Source organism: Panthera pardus, unplaced genomic scaffold, assembly GCF_024362965.1.
Source record: "Panthera pardus isolate Hobbes unplaced genomic scaffold, ASM2436296v1 HiC_scaffold_13, whole genome shotgun sequence".
NCBI lineage: Eukaryota > Metazoa > Chordata > Mammalia > Carnivora > Felidae > Panthera > Panthera pardus.
This window is the reverse complement of record NW_026526688.1, coordinates 162,284,442-162,303,124: the sequence shown is the minus strand read 5'-3', so window position 1 is coordinate 162,303,124 and position 18,683 is coordinate 162,284,442. Positions and strand designations below refer to the sequence as shown.

At 44.2% G+C, this 18,683-nt stretch overlaps 1 protein-coding gene across 3 annotated transcripts in view; it reads right to left on the bottom strand.

Annotated features, from left to right (window-relative positions):
• LNX1 (ligand of numb-protein X 1) overlaps positions 1 to 18,683 on the bottom strand; it is a 184,213-nt gene that overhangs the window by 30,321 nt on the left and 135,209 nt on the right. For all 3 annotated transcript variants that reach the window (XM_019469835.2, XM_019469826.2, XM_019469837.2), the window contains 3 exons: positions 5,638 to 5,879; positions 4,974 to 5,126; positions 31 to 233 (listed from right to left, as the gene is read on the bottom strand). In XM_019469835.2, coding sequence (XP_019325380.2) covers positions 31 to 233; positions 4,974 to 5,126; positions 5,638 to 5,879 — 598 coding nt within the window. The remainder of the gene's footprint in view (positions 1 to 30; positions 234 to 4,973; positions 5,127 to 5,637; positions 5,880 to 18,683) is intronic.

Genomic DNA, 18,683 nt, shown 5'->3' with positions numbered 1-18,683 from the left:
CCTTTTCACGGCCCCACAGACGGGCTCTACCTTCAGGATGATGTCTCCTGGCAGGAGCCGGCCGTCCCTGGCAATCACCCCATCACGGTAAATGTGCTGGATAATGATATGGACCAGTGGGGTTTCGCTGCCTCCCACAAGCCTAATGGAGAGGCTTTCGTTGGGATCCACTCGATTGATCTTGACGCTCGTAATTTCACCATCTGGAATCAGGTGATACAACCTTGGAAAGACTAAAATGGACAAAGACAGTATTTACTTAAGACACCGACCCAACGGACATTTCCAACCACTCTCCTTCTTGCCAAACTTTGGTTTCAGCCAAACTAAACTATTCATCGTTCCTCATACATGTTTTCCATTTTCCTGCCTCTGTGCCAGGATAAGTTTCTCTGCTTGGAATGGTTTTCATTCTAGGCCTCGGCCCAATTTTTTTCTTCAAGACTTGCATGAAATGATCCCTTTCAATTAAACGCTACCCCGATCCCACTTTCCTTGTTTTGTCTAAACATCCCATTTCTCCCCAAAACTTGTTTCTCACAGCACTGAGCCTTCATTAGTCATGCTCATTTCTTACAGCCTCTCCTGGACTCTAAAATCCTTGAGGACATCACTTCTGACTGTTCCGTGGTTGCGTGCACAGATCGCAAGCATTGGGCAGGGCCTCCCGAGGGTGGAGGAGTGAATGAAAATGAATGAAGGGTCGTGATGGAATCAACCGCAGTTTTATCACTTATCCACGAACACAACAGAACGAACCTGCTCTTCTCTGTCCCTTTTGAAGATTTCTGCCTGGAAGTCCCTGCTTTTTCAGGCTTAGAGAATTACCAGTCCTCTCTACCAGACATTGTGGTCGATAAAGGGAAGTCAAGCAGCCTGATCCATGACCACAAAGAGATGGATGTGGCTTCCAGAACCTCGTCCCTGATCTAGCTGAATTCGGAGCTAACAGGAGGCCCAGAGACCTAGGCAGATGCCTCAGACTCTAACTTTTAACTGAAGGCTCTTCTTTCTGTATGAAATCTTTCACAGGTCCCTTCACCACCCCACCACCACTGCGCCCACACAAGAGCTTCCCTAGTTGCCTGGCTCGACAGAGACAGTTGTGTCCTCCCTCGGGTTTTCTGTAGAGCCAGGGATTCACAACAGGTCCACGGGGGACTTGCCATATAGACCCGTTAATGGGAAAAGTGTGCGGAAGGGACGCCGTGAAATACTGCCCAACCTACACCTAGTTTGCTGATAGCAGGTCCTCCCGGGTTACTGGAGTTTGGACGTGGAGGGCGGAAACGCTTTTGTCTCCCGTAGCTGCTGACAGCTGCCTTTGCCCTAAGATTCTCTCTTCGTTAAGTCATCTGGGAAAGTCCTCTGCAGGTCTGGTTCTGCACAAGGCACCGTTTTCAAAACCCATGACCTTCGTCCATTTTCCCTAATGAACTCTGAGTTCATTAAGAAGGGCTCAACTCTCCAGGAACAATACAGAAAGAATTAAAATTACTTCGAAGCATAGAATAGGATAAACAAGGCAATTGAGCAGTCAGAGGAAGCCTGAGACATTGCAAATGGGGGTCCTTAACGTCCACTGGGATGTAATTTAATGTAAGCGGCTGGCTTTGCTGTAAGGCTACAGGCAACAGCCTTAATCTGTCAGTTTTTGGTGCTCGAAGTACTTGGGTGATTGAGTTCAATGGATGTTTAAACTACTTTGATTACATTAAATAGGTTCTACCACAAGCGTTTGTTGGAACAGGTTTGGGGACAGGGAATGGTGATTTTTAAAAAACCACTTCGAACAAAGAAAGATTTAGAAATAAATCATCCAAGTTGCTGATTCATGCTTCCCTCCCCCTCCCTGTCCATCCCCCACTTCCCCAACCGATTTATAAAAACTGTCTTCCCAAACCTGGACTATTCAGGGCATTTGAGAGTCTGAAAAGACACGCCCAGTCACTTTTGTACATAATGCTAATTAGAACCACGCCAATGAGACCATAGTGACCTTGAAGAGTTAAAATAATTTTTCAACTGCCAAATTTGTGCTGGTCTGGAATGAAACAGGGTTGTTCAAAATTATGTCCTCACCTAAGGGTGTTACAAGCCAGCCAGTTGTGTGCATGTTTTTTTGCATTTAGTCCTTACAACAACCCTATGAAGCAGATTATTACTTTTTGTTTTGGCTTTTGTTTTTGTTTTTTAAATTTTTTTTTATTTTTTTTAATATTAAATTTATTGTCAAATTGGTTTCCATACAACACCCAGTGCTCATCCCAACAGGTGCCCTCCTCAATGCCCATCATCCACCTTCCCCCCTCTCCCACCCCCTCATCAACCCTCAGTTTATTCTCAGTTTTTAAGAGTCTCTTATGGTTTGGGTCCCTCCCTTTTTTTTTTCTTCCCCTCCCCCATGGTCTTCTGTTAAGTTTCTCAGGATCCACACAGGAGTGAAAACATATGGTATCTGTCTTTCTTTACCTGACTTATTTCACTTCACCTAACACTCTCCAGTTCCATCCATGTTGCTACAAAAGGCCATATTTCAGCCAGTCGGGGAGGGACAGAGAATCTCAAGCAGGATCTGCACAGTCAGCACAGAGCCTGATGTGGGGCTTGAACTCACAAACCATGAGATCATGGCCTGAGCCAAAATCAAGAGTTGGATGCTTAATTGACTGAGCCACCTGGGTGCCCATGAAGTAGATTATTATTATCCTTGTTTTTAGATGACAGAATGCTGGAGCTCAGAGACGTTAAATAACCAGGCCAGGGCCACCCAGCCAACCAAAAGTGGAGCCTCTTTACCCACGTGAAAAGGATGGATAAGTCACGCCACGAGGGTCACCAGACCAGCCACAAGTTGCTGGAGCAGTGAGACTCGAAGGCCATTTTTGAAAGTTTTGTTGCCTCACAAGTCCTGTAAAGACATCACTACCAGGCTTGCTCAGTCTTAACACCTCCTCCCATTCTGGGTAATAGCTTCCTGGAGCATCTGAAGAAATCCATTCTCTCCCCCTCTAAGCCCCCTGCACACCTCACATGGCAGCTGTCTTCGTGTTCCTGGATCATAGCACAGATCCGGCAATAACAGTCTGCAAAAGCTCCCAGGTGTGTTCACTGCCCCAAATCAAGACGCCCAAATGGCATCCAAGACCCTCCTAATCTAGCCTTAACCTTGGCTTCTGCTACTTTCTAACACAGCCAAGATCCCAGTGCCCATCCAGGTCATAAACCGCCCCTTAAACACAGATTTTGCCACCCTACCTGCAAATGATGCTCTTTTCCCTGTGGCTGCCGCTGCCATTTATTTATATCTCACTCTTCATGATGCTTTCTTTTCTTTCAGTTATGAATGAGCCTCTTGAAGCCAGAAACTGGATTTTGTAATCTTTACATAATATCACAGAGCCTAGGCCAGTACCTTACGCATAGTATCTCTTATTAAAAAGGTTTCTGCTATAAACATGCAAAAAAGTGTTATTCAGGCAGGAGAAGACTTTACCTGGAGAACTCAGGATGCTTTAATAAGAGAGAGAAATGGCAGAAGGGAAGTTGTAATCCCATTTTCACTGCACAAACATTCAGTGAACACTATCATATGTGCTGGATATTGCACATCATCTTGAGAATACAAAGACTCATCAAAAGAAGCCCTGCCCTTCTGGATGCGGTTACAATGAAAGGTGACACCACTGTAATCAAGATGCAGGTGCATGGAGAACACAAAGGAAAGGGGACTGAGGAAGTCAGGGAGGGCTTCCAAGAGGAGGCAAAGCCCATGCACAGCTTGCAAGGAGGAATCAGAATGCCTGCTGAAGGAGTACGGGCGTGAAGGTTGTATAGTAGCATGGAAGGGAGAGAAAGACACAGTATTCGCAGGACTGTAATGAGTTCAGAGTAGTTAGAGGATGTAGAGTGTGTGTGTGTGTGGGGGGGGGGGGGGTGGGTGTGTGTGGGGGGGGTGGGTGTGTGGGTGTGTGTGTATGGGTGCGTGCATGTGCCAGTACAGGTGCGCATAGCGGGAGAGGTGATAAGGAGACAAGAGGGATTTTCTAGGACTGCTCATGGATTCTCTGAAGGCAGGATAAAGACAGTGGCTTGGGATTTACCTCTCAACCCCCCAGGAGTGGAGGGCACTTCACCCAGTGGTTAATGGGTGGGTTCTGGAGCCAGAGGACCTGAGTTTAGCTCCTGTGTCTGTCACTTTCTAGCTGGGTGACTCTGGGCTAGTTTACTCTCTGGGTCTCAGTTTCTTCATCTGTGAAATGAGAATAATAATCCCTGTCCCTTAGCATTGCGACATCTAAATGACTTAGGGCACACACTACCTGGAACATGAGAAAGCTTCATTTTTTAAAGAAAAGTTACTGCGACTGCTCTAAAGCTCTAACGTAAGATAGGAAGTATTTCCTCAGCTTCACTAATATTGGCAAAACCACATAAGATCTAAGAGCCAATAACTTCCTTTGCCCGGATTCTGGAGCCACATTCAAGTTTGGATTTAAAGTTAAACACCCTAAGTAATCTCCCTGTGCCTCAGTTTTCTTATCTGTAAAAGAGGGGTAATAATAGCAGCTACTTCATAGGTTTGTTGTGAGAATTAAGTAAATGCATGAAAAACACACTCAGAACCACACGTTATACATAGCTGCAATAAGATAAAATATTTACATGGTGTTTACTATATGCCAGCCACTATTCTAAATGCTTTTTACTTAATAATTATTATGTTCTGTATGTGTTAAGCTAGCACCTGGAGGTAAGGGTTCCAAAACCTGTGTGTTCAACTTCCGTGAAAAGAGAACAATCACTTCTGCCTTTAGTTACTTATGTAAGAAGTAAGCTAATCAAGGTAAAAAATATTTTATGCCCTCGTGAGGGGAGGTGTCCTAGAAAGCGGGTGGTGGTCAGGTGTCATCACCCCTGAAGTCATTCTGGAAGCCCAGCACCACGTCCACTCTCACAGGGAGCTCACTTACCTTCGGAGGCAGCGGTGCCTTCGGAATTTTCTCTGCCCTGGTCAGCTTGGTTGGCAACTACACTTCCACTCTTTGTCCTTCGAAGAACACTCAAAGCTCGATTTATTTTTTTAAAAGATCTGCTCCTGATACTGGATCGCTCAAAAGGCCGTGCTGAGGACAAGTGAGAAGGGAGAAACAGTAGCTACTCACTCACAGAAATCCTCTTTTATGTATGTGTCTGGTCAGATATATACAATAACATGAAGTGATTACTTCTAGGTGGTAGGAACATGGGATTTGCTTCCCTGTACTGTCTCTGTTTTCTACCATGAACTATGTATGGCTTGTTGAAAAATCTGCTTTTCTTTCTCGCTGGGCTGGACTGAATGTGGAAGCACTTTTCTTGGGCAGCATGGATAGAAGGATGGGAAGGGGTGGTGAATCATCAGGCCTAACTTCGCCCCTTCCACCAAGTCCAATTACACATTTTTAACAATCTGAGGTACTTGTGGTTTCATTTCACTTTAGAGAATTGGACGTTGGATTGCTGCCGAAACTACCAGAATGATTTCCCCTTAAAACAAAAAAAAAAAATTTGCTAGAACCTTCTACAGTAAATATTCCATGGAGGGCGATTTCAAGGCAAGGAGCCCATTCCCAGAAAACCACCCATTTGACTCACCCCTAGTTCGGTTGCTCCGGCCAGAGTCCAGTGGGCCGTCTGCTGGCTGACCATCCTCGGCTGTGGACACGTAGGCAGGGTTGTCTAGGCCAGGCTCGTTTGTCATTAAGGAGACGGTGGCAGCTGCAGAGACTTCTGGGGAGAGTGCTGTTGCCGTGAGGCTCGCACAGCCATCCGGGAAGCCATCTTGAGAGCGCCTCTTCCTGTCTTTGGTCAGGCCGTAGTGGGAAGCGCCTTTACAGCTGTCACAAAACCAGCGGGAGGTCAGAAAAGTCTCCGGCTTTGCTTATTGTTCAACTGGGCCTCTTCAAGTCCACATGCTTGCTACACTCAGAACGTGATTTGTTCACTCCTATGTCCCCCTCCCTGTATCATGTGTATGTACTCAATATGCAGTCACCAACCGAGTGAATTAGTGATTTGAGAAAACAACTTTTAAAAGATGCTTTTTGCATTCTCTTAAAACACTCCACTAGTCCCTGGAATGCAAATTTATATAGTGGTCATGGTATCTACAAGACCAGAGCTTGAGGTTGGCACTCCTCAACTGTTTGGACTTGGTAATTCCCTCTTGTTGGTGTTTATTTTGACCACGAAAGCCCTTAGTCACACTCAGTCCTTTCTTTTGGGTTTGGTTCCCAAAGCACTGAACATAAATACAAAGCTCCTCCCAGATTCCGTATTTAACTGTCTGTGGAAACAGAATCGCCATCACCACAAAGCCACGGGGATTTGCTTAGCAGCACTATTCCCTAGAGGCAAGCTGGCTCCCGGCTTCCATTCTCTACCGCTGGGCTGGTAGCCAGCATCAGGGGCTGGGGACTCCTGTCCACTAAAAATGTCATTTGTTGTCTGGTCTTCTAACATTGGGAAAGTAAAACTACATTAAAGGTCTTTAAAAAAACACTAAAGCCGTAATTGCCTATAACCATTCACCGTCCGTGTTAAAGAGCAGACCCAAGGGCACCTGGGTGGCTCAGTCGGTTGAGTGTCCAACTTTGGCTCAGATCATGATCTTGTGGTCTGTGAGTTCGAGCCCCGTGTCGGGCTCTGTGCTGACAGCTCAGAGCCTGAAGCCTGCTTCGGATTCTGTGTCTTCCTCTCTCTCTGCCCCTCCCCCACTCATGCTCTGTCTCTCTCAATTATTTTGTCAAAAATAAACAAATATTAAAAAAAATTAAAAAAAAAAAAAGGAGCGGGCCCAAGGGCCAAGAGACCAAGATATAAGCTGATCTCGGTCCATAGTTTGCTGTGTGTGCCCATGTGCTATTGAACAAGTCATTCCAGCTCTTAAGTGGGGTTTTGGTCAGAAAATGGTGATGAGTTAACTATCTCCTTGCACTCTGGTGAGAAGTAGCTGCAGACGGCCACATCAGCTCCCACAGCGGTTGTGAAGGCAGAAATCACGTGGGGGAGCCCCTTTAAGAAATGGCCATTTTGCTCATAACGGATATGCTAATTATAAGATATTTTTATCAATTCATTACAGAAAAATCTTATGTGGTTGAGCTTTTTAAAAATTTTTGTTTTTGAGAGAGACAGAGCAAGAGCAGGGGTGGGGCAGAGAGAGAGGGAGATACAGAATCCAAAGCAGGCTTCAGGCTCCGAGCTGTCAGCACAGAGCCCAACGCGGGGCTCAAATTCACAAACCGTGAGATCATGACCTGAGCTGAAGTCGGACGCTTAACCAACTGAGCCACCCAGGCTCCCCGTGGTTGAGCTATTTTAAGTAACTATTTTAAACGAATGTAGGTTGAGCGCTTATTTGGAACAATGGTTCACGTTCTTGAAAGTAAATGGAATCAAACAGCAGTCTACAGTTGATGAGTACACGATTTATAGAGCCGGAAGAAATACAGCTGGTGGATAGGATGGCTTATTGTCTGAATCAGAATCCTTGCTCTGAAGTTTACCGGTGTAGTCGGGGGCAATTTTGTGAACCTGGTTAAATTTCCTGATCCAGACATACATTTCGGGCAGTGGTGAGGTCAGGTCAATATTAAGTCTTGTCCAGATTTTAATACCCTACCAGACATGCAGTAAGTTATCAATAGACTGTAGCTACTTCCATAACGGATCCATCCTAGGATGCCTGTTTTTGCAAACTTTAACATCTCCTGAGATTAGAATGCACAGATGATTGAGGGGTCATGCAGCTTCTGTTGCCAAGCTGCAGTCATGATGCAAATGCCATTGTACGAGCGTGGCAAACAGTCACAAGTGTCCGTTCTTGGGACTACACCATTGAATTTCACTGCCATTAAATGTCTTAGAAAAGATTACATTAGGATTCAGCATTGGTCTGGAAAGTTAGCATACACGTAAAAAGTCTCAAAAACAGAGCAGCGGCATGTAAATGTTTGATGTTGATGAAGCAAATGTTAATCTTTAGTAGGAGGACAGCAATTCTGTATTTTCTTGCAAAGAGATCAGCAAATGCTTTATTTGCTCAGAAACACAGATACTCCCAAGGAGATAAAAAGTGGTGTTACATTTCCTTACTGAGATCACTCAAAAGGATTGGCCTATTTCGTGCCAAACGATACAACTAGAGGGCAGGAGAGGTCACCAGATTTGTCTGAACGGATTTCAAAGCCACAGGAGTCTGATGGGACCAGTCCACACATTGCAGGGAAATCTTTAAAAGTGTTTTGGAATAATTTAACCAGTGACAAGTTTTAAAACTGTTGGTATAGAAAATATGTTCCTTATGATCAATGGCATCTTAGATTTGATGAAATGTGGTTTTAATATTAGTAGGAAGAACTTGGATTATACAATCCTATACCCTTATCTTATAGAAAATGAAATAGGCTTCCAATTTTAAATGTTAGTCTTTCCCTCACTGGAAGAATACAAGCTCTCTGCTTGAATTGGTAAGGTTTCACTGTTCGGATTAGCTACTCAGGCTTGAAATGGTTCTGCTTAAAAATAGCAAAGTGGTTGATATGGGAAACTAAAAAATTGGAAGAACCACCGTGTGATGGAAAAAATAAAAGCCAGCATGCATTTGAACAGCTCCAAAGTCATAAATACATGAGCGGAACACTGCTATGCAAGCCAGCGATATTTGGTTAGCAACGCATGGGAAGGAAGTTCCTAGACTATTTAGTTGGACGGGAAACAGTCTTTCTTTTCTTGGGGCAGCAATGCCCTTGACCATGGGTCCTGCCAGAGCATGAAATGAATTTTCCAGTTGGACAAATGGCTGGTAAGGGCACAAGCCATGGCTTTCTGGGGGGATACAGCATATCCCCAGTGGAACAAAGGGACGATATCTTTTGCTGCCACATCCACGTGGAGGGTCAAGGTATTTAAAATATCCAAATCTGAAGGCTATGACATTAAGAAACGCCTGCTGTTCCAAATCCTTGGGGTTCTAGAGACAGTTTTTAGTCTAGGAAAGAAAAACCTTATAAAATGGGTAAGTAAACTTCCCTTTGGCCCCACATCATAGCTATCCTTACAACAGCCAGGGGGCGGTGTATAGAATCCAGATTTAAACGTTCAGACTCATAGCCTTGTATAAAAAATGTTCTGCTAAAGCAACTCATAATTATGTGATGGTGCTCGTTCCAGTTTCTTGGCTTAGCTGGAATCCGAGGCACGGAATGATCTATGAAGGTAGCAGCTTGTACTCACTAATTATCTCTTTTGTGGTGACTAACACTGAGGGCTCTTGATTTATAAGGACAAAAGAGGGGAGGAGTGGGGAAGAGCTGATTAGCATTGGCCAGGACAGGAACATATGGTGAACCCTGGGTTGTGTTCAAAGCAAGCAGGATTTATTCTCCCTTTTAGTTATCCTGAGAACTAAGTACTCTCAGGTGGTGATGGGTGATGGCCATGAACTTGAAGAATGAATACAGGGAACATAAAAAAAAAAAACAACAAAAAACATATTTCAACCAAATCACTCATTTTGGATATGCTATCTGTTCAAAAGAACTCTGAAAATCAAATTGTTTTGGTAATAATGGAGTTGGGATCCTGAGCTCCCATATCACAGTTAGCAGAAGCAAATCAGTGTGTGTGTGTAAGTTTATTTATTTTTGACAGAGAGAGAGAGAGAGAGAGAGAGAGAGAGAGAGAGAGAGAGACACACAGAGAGGCAGAGAGAATCACAAGCGTGTTCCACACTGTCAGTGCAGAGCCAGACATGGGACTTGATCTCATGACCTGAGCTGAAATCAAGAGTTAGACACTTAACTGACTGAAAGGCAAATCAGTCTAAATATAAAAATGTGGACAATGGATGTTCCATGGAATTTTTTTTTTTTTTTTTTTTTTTTTTTTTTTTTTTGCAGGGGCATGGGGAGAAAATGAACTCCCTTCTTGCAAAAATTCCTGAGTCCATGAGTTTGCTGCTAACAAGAGTTGACCTGAAGCAGGATAGGCCCCAACATAATTCACAGAGGCTCTAAAGGGGTGTCCTGCTAAATTCAGCCAACAAGGAGACATGAGCTGCTTTGCAGTGGACCTTCTGACAGGGAACTTACCCACTTGTGATAGCAGAAGTTGTAAGAAAGAGAGCCTCAGTGCCCTCATCATAATAGTCTGGCTAACTACACAACCTCCCTTTGATCTAACTTCCCTCATGTTCTATCTTGGTTTACTTCTGAACTAGGTAAGCATCAAGTCTGCTCTTCACATCAAGTTCATTAATTGCCCAGTGTGAGCCTACTTTAAACCGAGACTTGTGAACTCATATGCTAGCGAAGTGAGGTGAGGAAATGGGGAAGGTCAGGCCAGCTGGGGTCCATGGCGAACAGCTCTGCTCCATTTCAAGGGTACAGCAGCCGTCATAGGACTTCACTCATCTAGGTCTCAGGAAGACCAGCCTAAGATCAATGGGGTAAGAAAAAGAAATAAAGCGCATCCAAATTGGGAAGGAGGAAGTAAACCTGTCACTATTTGCAAATGACAGGATATTGTAGAAAACCCTAAAGACTCCACCAAAAGACTATTAGAACTAAGCAACGAATTCAGTAAAGTTGCAGGATACAAAATATGCAGAATTCTGTTGTGTTTCTATACATGAACGTTTTCTGATAATTCATTGAGAAAATTCCATTTATAATTGTATCAAAAGAAAGAAAATACTTCTGAATAAATTTAACCAAATTGGCAAAAGACCTATACATTGAAAACTGTAAAACATTGATGAAAGAAATTGAAGAAGATGCTAATAAAGACATTCTGTGCTCATGGATTAGAAGAATATTGTTAAAATATCTAAAAGTAATCTAGATTCAAAGCGATCGCTATCAAAATTCCAATGCCAGTTTTCACAGAAATAAAATAAGCAATCCTAAAATTTGTATGCAACCACAAGAGACTTCTAATAGCCAAAGCAATCTCGAGAAAGAACAAACCTGGAGACCTTGTGCTGCCCGATTTCAAAACAGTACAGTATTGTCATAAAAACAGACATGTGGATCTAGGAAACAGCATGGAGTCAGAAATAAACCCACACATATGTGGTCAATTTATGATAAAGGAGTCAATAGCATACGATGAGAAAGGGTGGTCTCTTCAATAAATGGTGCCGGGAAAACTGGACAGCCACATGCAAAAGAATAAAATTGGACCCCTGTCTTACACCATATGCCAAAATTAACTCAAAACGTATTAAAGACTTGGGGCACCTGGGTGGCTCAGTTGGTTAAGCGTCTGACTTTGGCTGTGGTCATGATCTCATGGTGCATGAGTTCGAACCCCACGTTGGGCTCTGTGCTAACAGCTTGGAGCTTGGGGCCTGCTTCGGATTCTGTCTCTGTCTCTCTCTCTTTCTCTCTGCCCTTCCTCTGCTCATGCTCTCTCTCTCTCTCTCTCTCAAAAATAAACATTAAAAAAAAAGCCTTAAAACTAATGAAAAATGGATTAAAGACTTAAATGTAAGACATGAAACTATAAAACTCGTAGAAAAAAGCATAAGCAGTAAGCTCCTTGGCATTGGTCTTGAGGATGACTTTTTGGGTCTGACACCGAAAACAAAGGCAGTAAAAACAAAACTAGACTGGTGGGACTACCTCAAACTAACAAGCTGCTGCACAGCACAGGAAACCATCACCAAATTGAAAAGGCACCTACCAAATGAAAGAAGATATTTGCAAATCATATTATCTCATAAAGGGTTAATCTCCAAAACATCGAAAGAATTCATACAATAACAGAAAACAATTAACAATGGGCCAAAGATTTCGATAGGCTTTTTTCCCCCAAAGAACATATACAGATGGCCAACAGGTACATGAAAATATGCTCACCATCTCCAAACATCAGGGAAATGCAAATGAAAACCATCATGAGATATCATGTCACACCCGTTAGAATGGCTATTATTAAAGACCAAGAAAGAAGTGTTGGTGAGGATGTGGAGAAAAGGTAACCTTGTGTGCTGTTGGTGGGAATGTAAGTTGCTGCAGGCACTCTAGGTTTTGAGGTTCCTCAAAAAAACTAAAATAGAAATACCATATGATCCGACAATTCACTTCTGGGATTTTTCGGAAGAAAACAAAAACACCAGTTCAAAAAACATCTGCACCCCACGTTCACTGCAGCATTATTCACAAAAGCCAAGATATGGAAACAAGTGTCCATCAATGAATGAATGGATAAAGAAAATGTGGCATATACAATATGATAAAATATTACGGAACCAGAAAAACGAAGGATATCTCACCATTTGTGACATGGATGGACCTTGAGCGCATTATGCTAAGGGAAGTAAGTCAAAGAAAGACAAATATCATATGATCTGTGGAATCTGAAACAACAGTAGTGGGGGGCCTGGGTGGCTCAGTAGATTAAGCGTCTGACTTTGGCTTAGGTCATGATCTCATGGTTGGGGAGTTTGAAGCCCACGTTGGGTCCTGTGCTGACAGCTCAGAGCCTGGAGCCTGCTTCGGATTTTGTGTCTCTGTCTCTCCCTCCTCCCCCACTCCTGTTCTGTCTCTCTCAAAAATAAATAAATAAACTTAAAAAAAAAAAAAAGAAATAAAACAACAGTAGCAAAAGCAAAACAAGAGAACCCAAAAGTAATAGAAACAGATTGGGGGTTTCCAGAGAGGGGAATGTGGAGGTGGGTAAAATGGGTAAAGGGGATCAAAGGATACAAATATCCGTTATAAAAGAAGTCATAGGGATGTGATGTACAGCAGGGTGACTATAGTTCATAATAATGCATTGCATAGTTGAAGGTGGGTAAGAGTAAATCTTACAACTTCTCGTCTCCAAAGTAACATGTTGTAACTATGCAGGAGATAGATGTTAACTAGACGTATTGTGGAAATCATTTCACAATATCAAATCGTTATGTTGTACACCGGAAATTCGTCACTAATCTATGTCAACTGTACCTTAAGAAAAAAATAAAAGCCCAGTGTGGCTGGGGTGAAAACTTCATAAGCTGAAATCCAGTTTTAAATGTACAGTCTCTTGATTTTTTTTTTTAAGTTGACAACAAATTCACCACTTTAACGAACGTTGCGTGAGCCAAAATACATCTGAAGGTCAGATGTATCTTAAGGGATGACAATTTCTCCCCCTGGAAATAAAAAAAAATAATAACCCTGTCAACGTCAGTAGGTCAGACCCATTTCTCTCTTATCAGTCCTCTTTGAGGCAGGGCTCTCCTTTTACCGTCTCCCCAATCTCCCTCTCTCCCCACTTGAGTGACGGTCTGTGTTTGGCATGCGTAGGGGAGATGGCTCTCAAAGGGGCTTCCCTTTCATCATTTGCCCCAGCCCTATTTCTGATCCAAGTTGGAGAAAGACATTGAATTCTCAACTGTTGGCCTTTCACTCCTGGGAGAGCTAATTACTTGCCCTAAGTCGTTACATAATGGGAAAGGGAGCCATTCAACCCTAATGGATGTACTCACTCTTTCAGGCAAGGAGAACCAAGATCAGAAAGCTCTGGAGGGAAGTGAGTTCCCCCGCCCACAGCTGGGTCTTAGGCTTCAGCTGCTCCACTGAACAGGATGAGTGACTCAAACTTTGCTCAAGGTCCTCGGGGCTAGGCCTGGAGACTGCTGCAAGAGACTTGGTCACCATGACATAGTGACAGGCTCTCCCTGTTGTGTCCTTGGACAGGCTACCGAGATTCCAAGCCACAGTGCATCCTCAGTGCATCCTCAGTGCATGAGGATGCCACAGTGCATCCTCAGAGACAGCCTTTGTCAAGGTGCTTGGTGGCCCTCAGTCACATGTACTCCCTCTCTTGTGCCATCACTCTGGCCCTCCTGACCCTGTACCTCCATTGTTCCCTGTTGTGTCCTTGGACAGGCTACCGAGATTCCAAGCCACAGTGCATCCTCAGTGCATGAGTGAAGCCACAGTGCATCCTCAGAGACAGCCTTTGTCAAGGTGCTTGGTGGCCCTCAGTCACATGTACTCCCTCTCTTGTGCCATCACCCTGGCCCTCCTGACCCTGTACCTCCATTGTTCTGCAACAAACCCGGCCCATCCCCCTCCTACCAGTCTTTCCCCCCGCCCACTCCATCCTAACTTCACCCACACAATTTCTTTTTACTCAAAAAATTTCCCATAGAAATATTTCCCACTGCTTATCGGATTGTCTCAATTCCTCGGGCCGACATTCTGGGCCTTGCCTCATCTGTGTGGGTCATTGGGCTCACTACAGGGTCTGGCAGCCCAGGAGGGGGCTGGAAAGAAGACCGCTATTACCTATCGATCTGCTACGTACTGTGTTAGGCTCTACATACACGGCCTTCTTCAACCTTCCCAATGGTTGAAGGGAACATTCACTAGGCCGCCTCCACTCCTCACAGATGAGGATGTGGAAGCCAGAAGGGAAGGAAGCCTTGTCTGGGTTCCCCGAGTGCAGCTGGGATTTGAATCCAGGCTGTGGGGTTCTATGCTTTCACCCTTCCCGTGGCCTGGCCTCTAGCCCAGAACTTCCCCCTGCACTCCAGGCTCATATATCAACCTGCTTCCTCCATGTTTTCACCTCCTCATCTCATAGGCACCTTGGACTTAACATATCCAAACACCCTAAGGTTCCCTGCCAAATCAGCTCTTCCCACATCTTCCCTGTTTTATTGAACAACACCATATATCTTCCTGGTGTTCAGGCCAAGACCCTCAGCGCCATCCCTGATTCCTTTCTTTCTCTCAACACTCCAAATACAACCAACAAGATATCCAGAATCCAACTACTTCTCATCACTTCCACGGCCACCCTCCATGCCTGGGTTATCGTAACAGCCTCCTAAGAGGCATCCCTGCTTCTACACATTTCTCCCTTCCCCATCTATTTGCGTAAGGTGCTTGCAATGGCTCACAGAGCCTGTGTTCTCTGTCCGGTTACCCCACCCCTCACTCATTCACCCCCTGCTGGTCCTCACCAGGCCCAGCACATTCCTGCTTTGCATCCTGTTGCCCCTGTCTGGAACACTTTCTTCAGATTCCCACCTGGTCTGCTCCTTTATCTTCAGGTCTGTGATTAAAATCCACCTTCCCCAACTACCCTATTATTTTTTTTTTTTAACGTTTATTTATTTTTGAGACAGAGAGAGACAGAGCATGAACGGGGGAGGGTCAGAGAGAGAGGGAGACACAGAATCTGAAACTGGTTCCAGGCTCTGAGCAGTCAGCACAGAACCCGACGCGGGGCTCGAACTCACATACCGCGAGATCGTGACCTGAGCCGAAGTCAGACGCTTAACCGACTGAGCCACCCAGGCGCCCCATAACTACCCTATTATTTAAAGCAGCTTTCTCTGGATCATCCTGCTTATTATTTTTTTTTTTCTTTACAGAATGCAAGCTCCAAAGGGAGGTGGAAAGAGTCTAGTTGCATAATTCAGCCAATAGAGCCAAACTCTGAAATCTCGGTCCCTCAATGAGTGATGACTTCCTCGTTGGTACTCATGTTGGTGCTGGGGGAAGTTAGCTTGTGGATTCCCACATCACCACCCCTCCCCCGCCGCCTGCCTATGTTCCAGGCACATTAGCTCGGCCTTGGTTGACCAGTTAGCTCTGGGCAAGTCTTGTTTCAGAGGCTTTAAAGGGACAAAGTCTTGCTTACCGAGGTGCCTCTCGGAAGGTCTGAATAGCATGTACATTTCCTAGGGCAGGCACGCAACAAACATTTGTTGAGTTGAACTGAACAGTCACCCTTCTGGCATTCTATTTATTGAAATTATCAAACTGGGAATGGATGGACTCACCCCCGTGGCCCTGATAACACATAATTATCGTGGTTGATTGCAATAGCATCCCAGTCTTTTTCCCTCAGCAAGCTCATGATGTTCCTTTCCCTTCCCCTCATCCCAACTGAAGAGGCAAAAAAGGAGAGGGAGGAGGGAAGACATTTTTTTAATTCCTCTTTTCTTTTTCCCTAGTAACTTTAATAGGATTTCATTTGATATAGATTTTAAAACTATTACACACATAGAAGTAATAGTTACCATACATCTTCCTTTGATGGATTATGCTGGTAGAGTGGGCTGATTTTAAAATACTTTTTTTTTTCATTCAATGAACACTCATGGAGTGCTTCCTGAGAAAGATGACACAGCGAGGTGGAAAAAGCCCAGGCTTTCAAGTTTAAAACATATGGGCGGGAACCCTAGGTCTGCTACCTTCCTGTTCCATGACTTCGAACAAGTTCCTTAATCCCTGAGCCTCATTTCCCAGGTATAAAATGGGCACAATGATGTTTAGTGTAAGATTTAAAGATTCATGCAAAGTGCCTAACAGGACCTGGAATACAGTGGCAATAAACAGTAACTAACATAATTATTGTGTAACAGGCAAAACCAAAAACACCCTCTACAGTGTATGCACCCGAGGAAATGAACATGGAAACAGAAAAACCATCAGGCCACGTTATCTGAGAGAGACAGAAGTACAAGCCAGGTGCTGAGAGATCAGAGGAATGAGGCCGTGCATTCTGCTTGGAGGTAATCAGGGAAGGTTCCCCAGAAGAGGTGAACTTGGAAACGAGTCTAGAAAAATGAAGGACATTGATCTAGCAGTCTAGATACAAATGCTACCTTCAAAGGCCCCAAGGATGCAAGTACCTGACAGGTACCAGCCTCATGGGGTTCGATGTAGACTTTCTCCCAAGTGACACTTACAGGGAAAAAAGCAGAGCTGAAGTGAGACCAATGAGGAGGGCAGAAGCTAGGAGTGAGCTGGGGATAAAACCCAAGACGCCTGACTACCAGTCCATAAACCACTGTTGAGGTCCACCAGGGTTACACCATGCCCACAAGCGAGGGACCTGATGCCAACACAGGAGAGGGTAGGAGGGAGCCAGAGGCACGAAGTTGACAGTGGAAGGCTCAAAGTCACCTCCTCAGAGACCCCGTCAATCTAAAACAGACCACCTCTCCCAGCAGCACCTGCTTTCACTTCCTGGCACCTTAACATCTTTGGAAGTTATTTTGTAGGTTTACTCGCCTCCTTTCCAAATACGTGTCTCCCCCCAAAGAAGACAGATTCCACGAGAGTAAAAGTCTGGCTCGTCTCGCTCACCATGAGCTTTCAATACTGCGCTAACAGCTCTCATGGATGTGGCTGGGTCAGCAGCCTGAGAGATTTGGGGAACAACAGTTTTTTCTTATTCTTTTCATTAGATGCTTTCTATTCATACTTTCAATTGTGCTAGCCCAGATGGCTTTTTTTCTTTTGATGGGTTTTATTGAGGTGTAATTGACAAATAGCATTAGTTTCAGGTGTACATGATTTGATATGTGTTTGCATTTCAAAATGATCTCTTAAGTGATCAAATGATAATAAGTCTACTAACTTCCATCACCTACACAGTTACAATTCTTCCCTTGTAATGAGAACTTTTAAGACCTACTCCGAGCAACTTTTAAGTATGCGATACGGCATTATTAACTATAGTCCCCATGCTTTACAGTGAATCCCCATGCTTATTTTATAACTGGAAGTTTGCACCTTTTCACACCCTTTGTCCATTTAACACACCCACCCACCCCCTCCTGTCCACCACCAATCTGTTCTATCTCTATTTTTTAATATTCCACATGTGAGCGAGATCACACGGTATTTGTGTTTGTCAGACTTATTTCACTTAGCATAGTGCCCTGCACTGTGTTTTTCCTTGCTCCTTTTATTTGATGCTTTCTGTTTATACTTTTTAATTGTGCTGGCCCAGATGTGTTTTATTCATTGCAGGCTGCCTTCTATTCTTCGAAGAAGGCGGGCTGTATATTTTAAATACATGATAACTAATATTTCATGATCCTCTTAATGCACAGCACTAGAAATCTTTGTGCTCAAGATAAAAATAAATGCATCAGTCATCAGCTTCCAAAACAGTCCCATCTGAGCTCCCTGAGCCCACCCTCGAGCAGGACCCACCCTTGCGAATTAATCCTGATCATGTTACTTGGAAGAGACTCAAGTAACAGTAACACAACTTCTATTAATATGATTCCTCTGGTTTTCAGGCAGCCTGGTCCTGAGCACAGGACTTCCTTAGGGAACTTCCTTCCTGAATTCAGACTGGAAATTTTCTGTATTTCTTTCAGTATACCCGTAGCTTCTTAAATAATCTCTCTTTGGTCTAAGAATGCTAGGTAAAGTCATTTTTCCTTCTTTGGATGACTTTTTCTCCTCCTTGAAGTTAAAACCCACGTTCCCTGGGATCAAATTACGTGGTCGCTCACAAAGCTATCAGAAACCATAAGTGAAAAAAAGTCATTAGCACTTTTGTGTAGCCACGAGTGAAGTAAACATCAGTTAATAAGTAAAAGAGGTCAGCAGTTGGTCAAGCCCACCCTCTGGGAGTTCGTTTAGACCCTGAGTATGAACTTGAGCCTGAAAGGCCCTTACCCTGGGGAGCCCATGGACTTCTTACATCACCACCAACCACATACTCCTTCCTCTCATTAGTCCCTTTCGTCTGCCTCCAAACCACTAGGGAAAATGTCCCCAGCAATTCCAACCACCCCTGCCTCACTTGTTAATGAATACCAGAAAGGGAAAATTAAAAACACACTGGAAAGCAACAGGGAAACGCAGGCCAAGCTTTGGGCAGCTGTA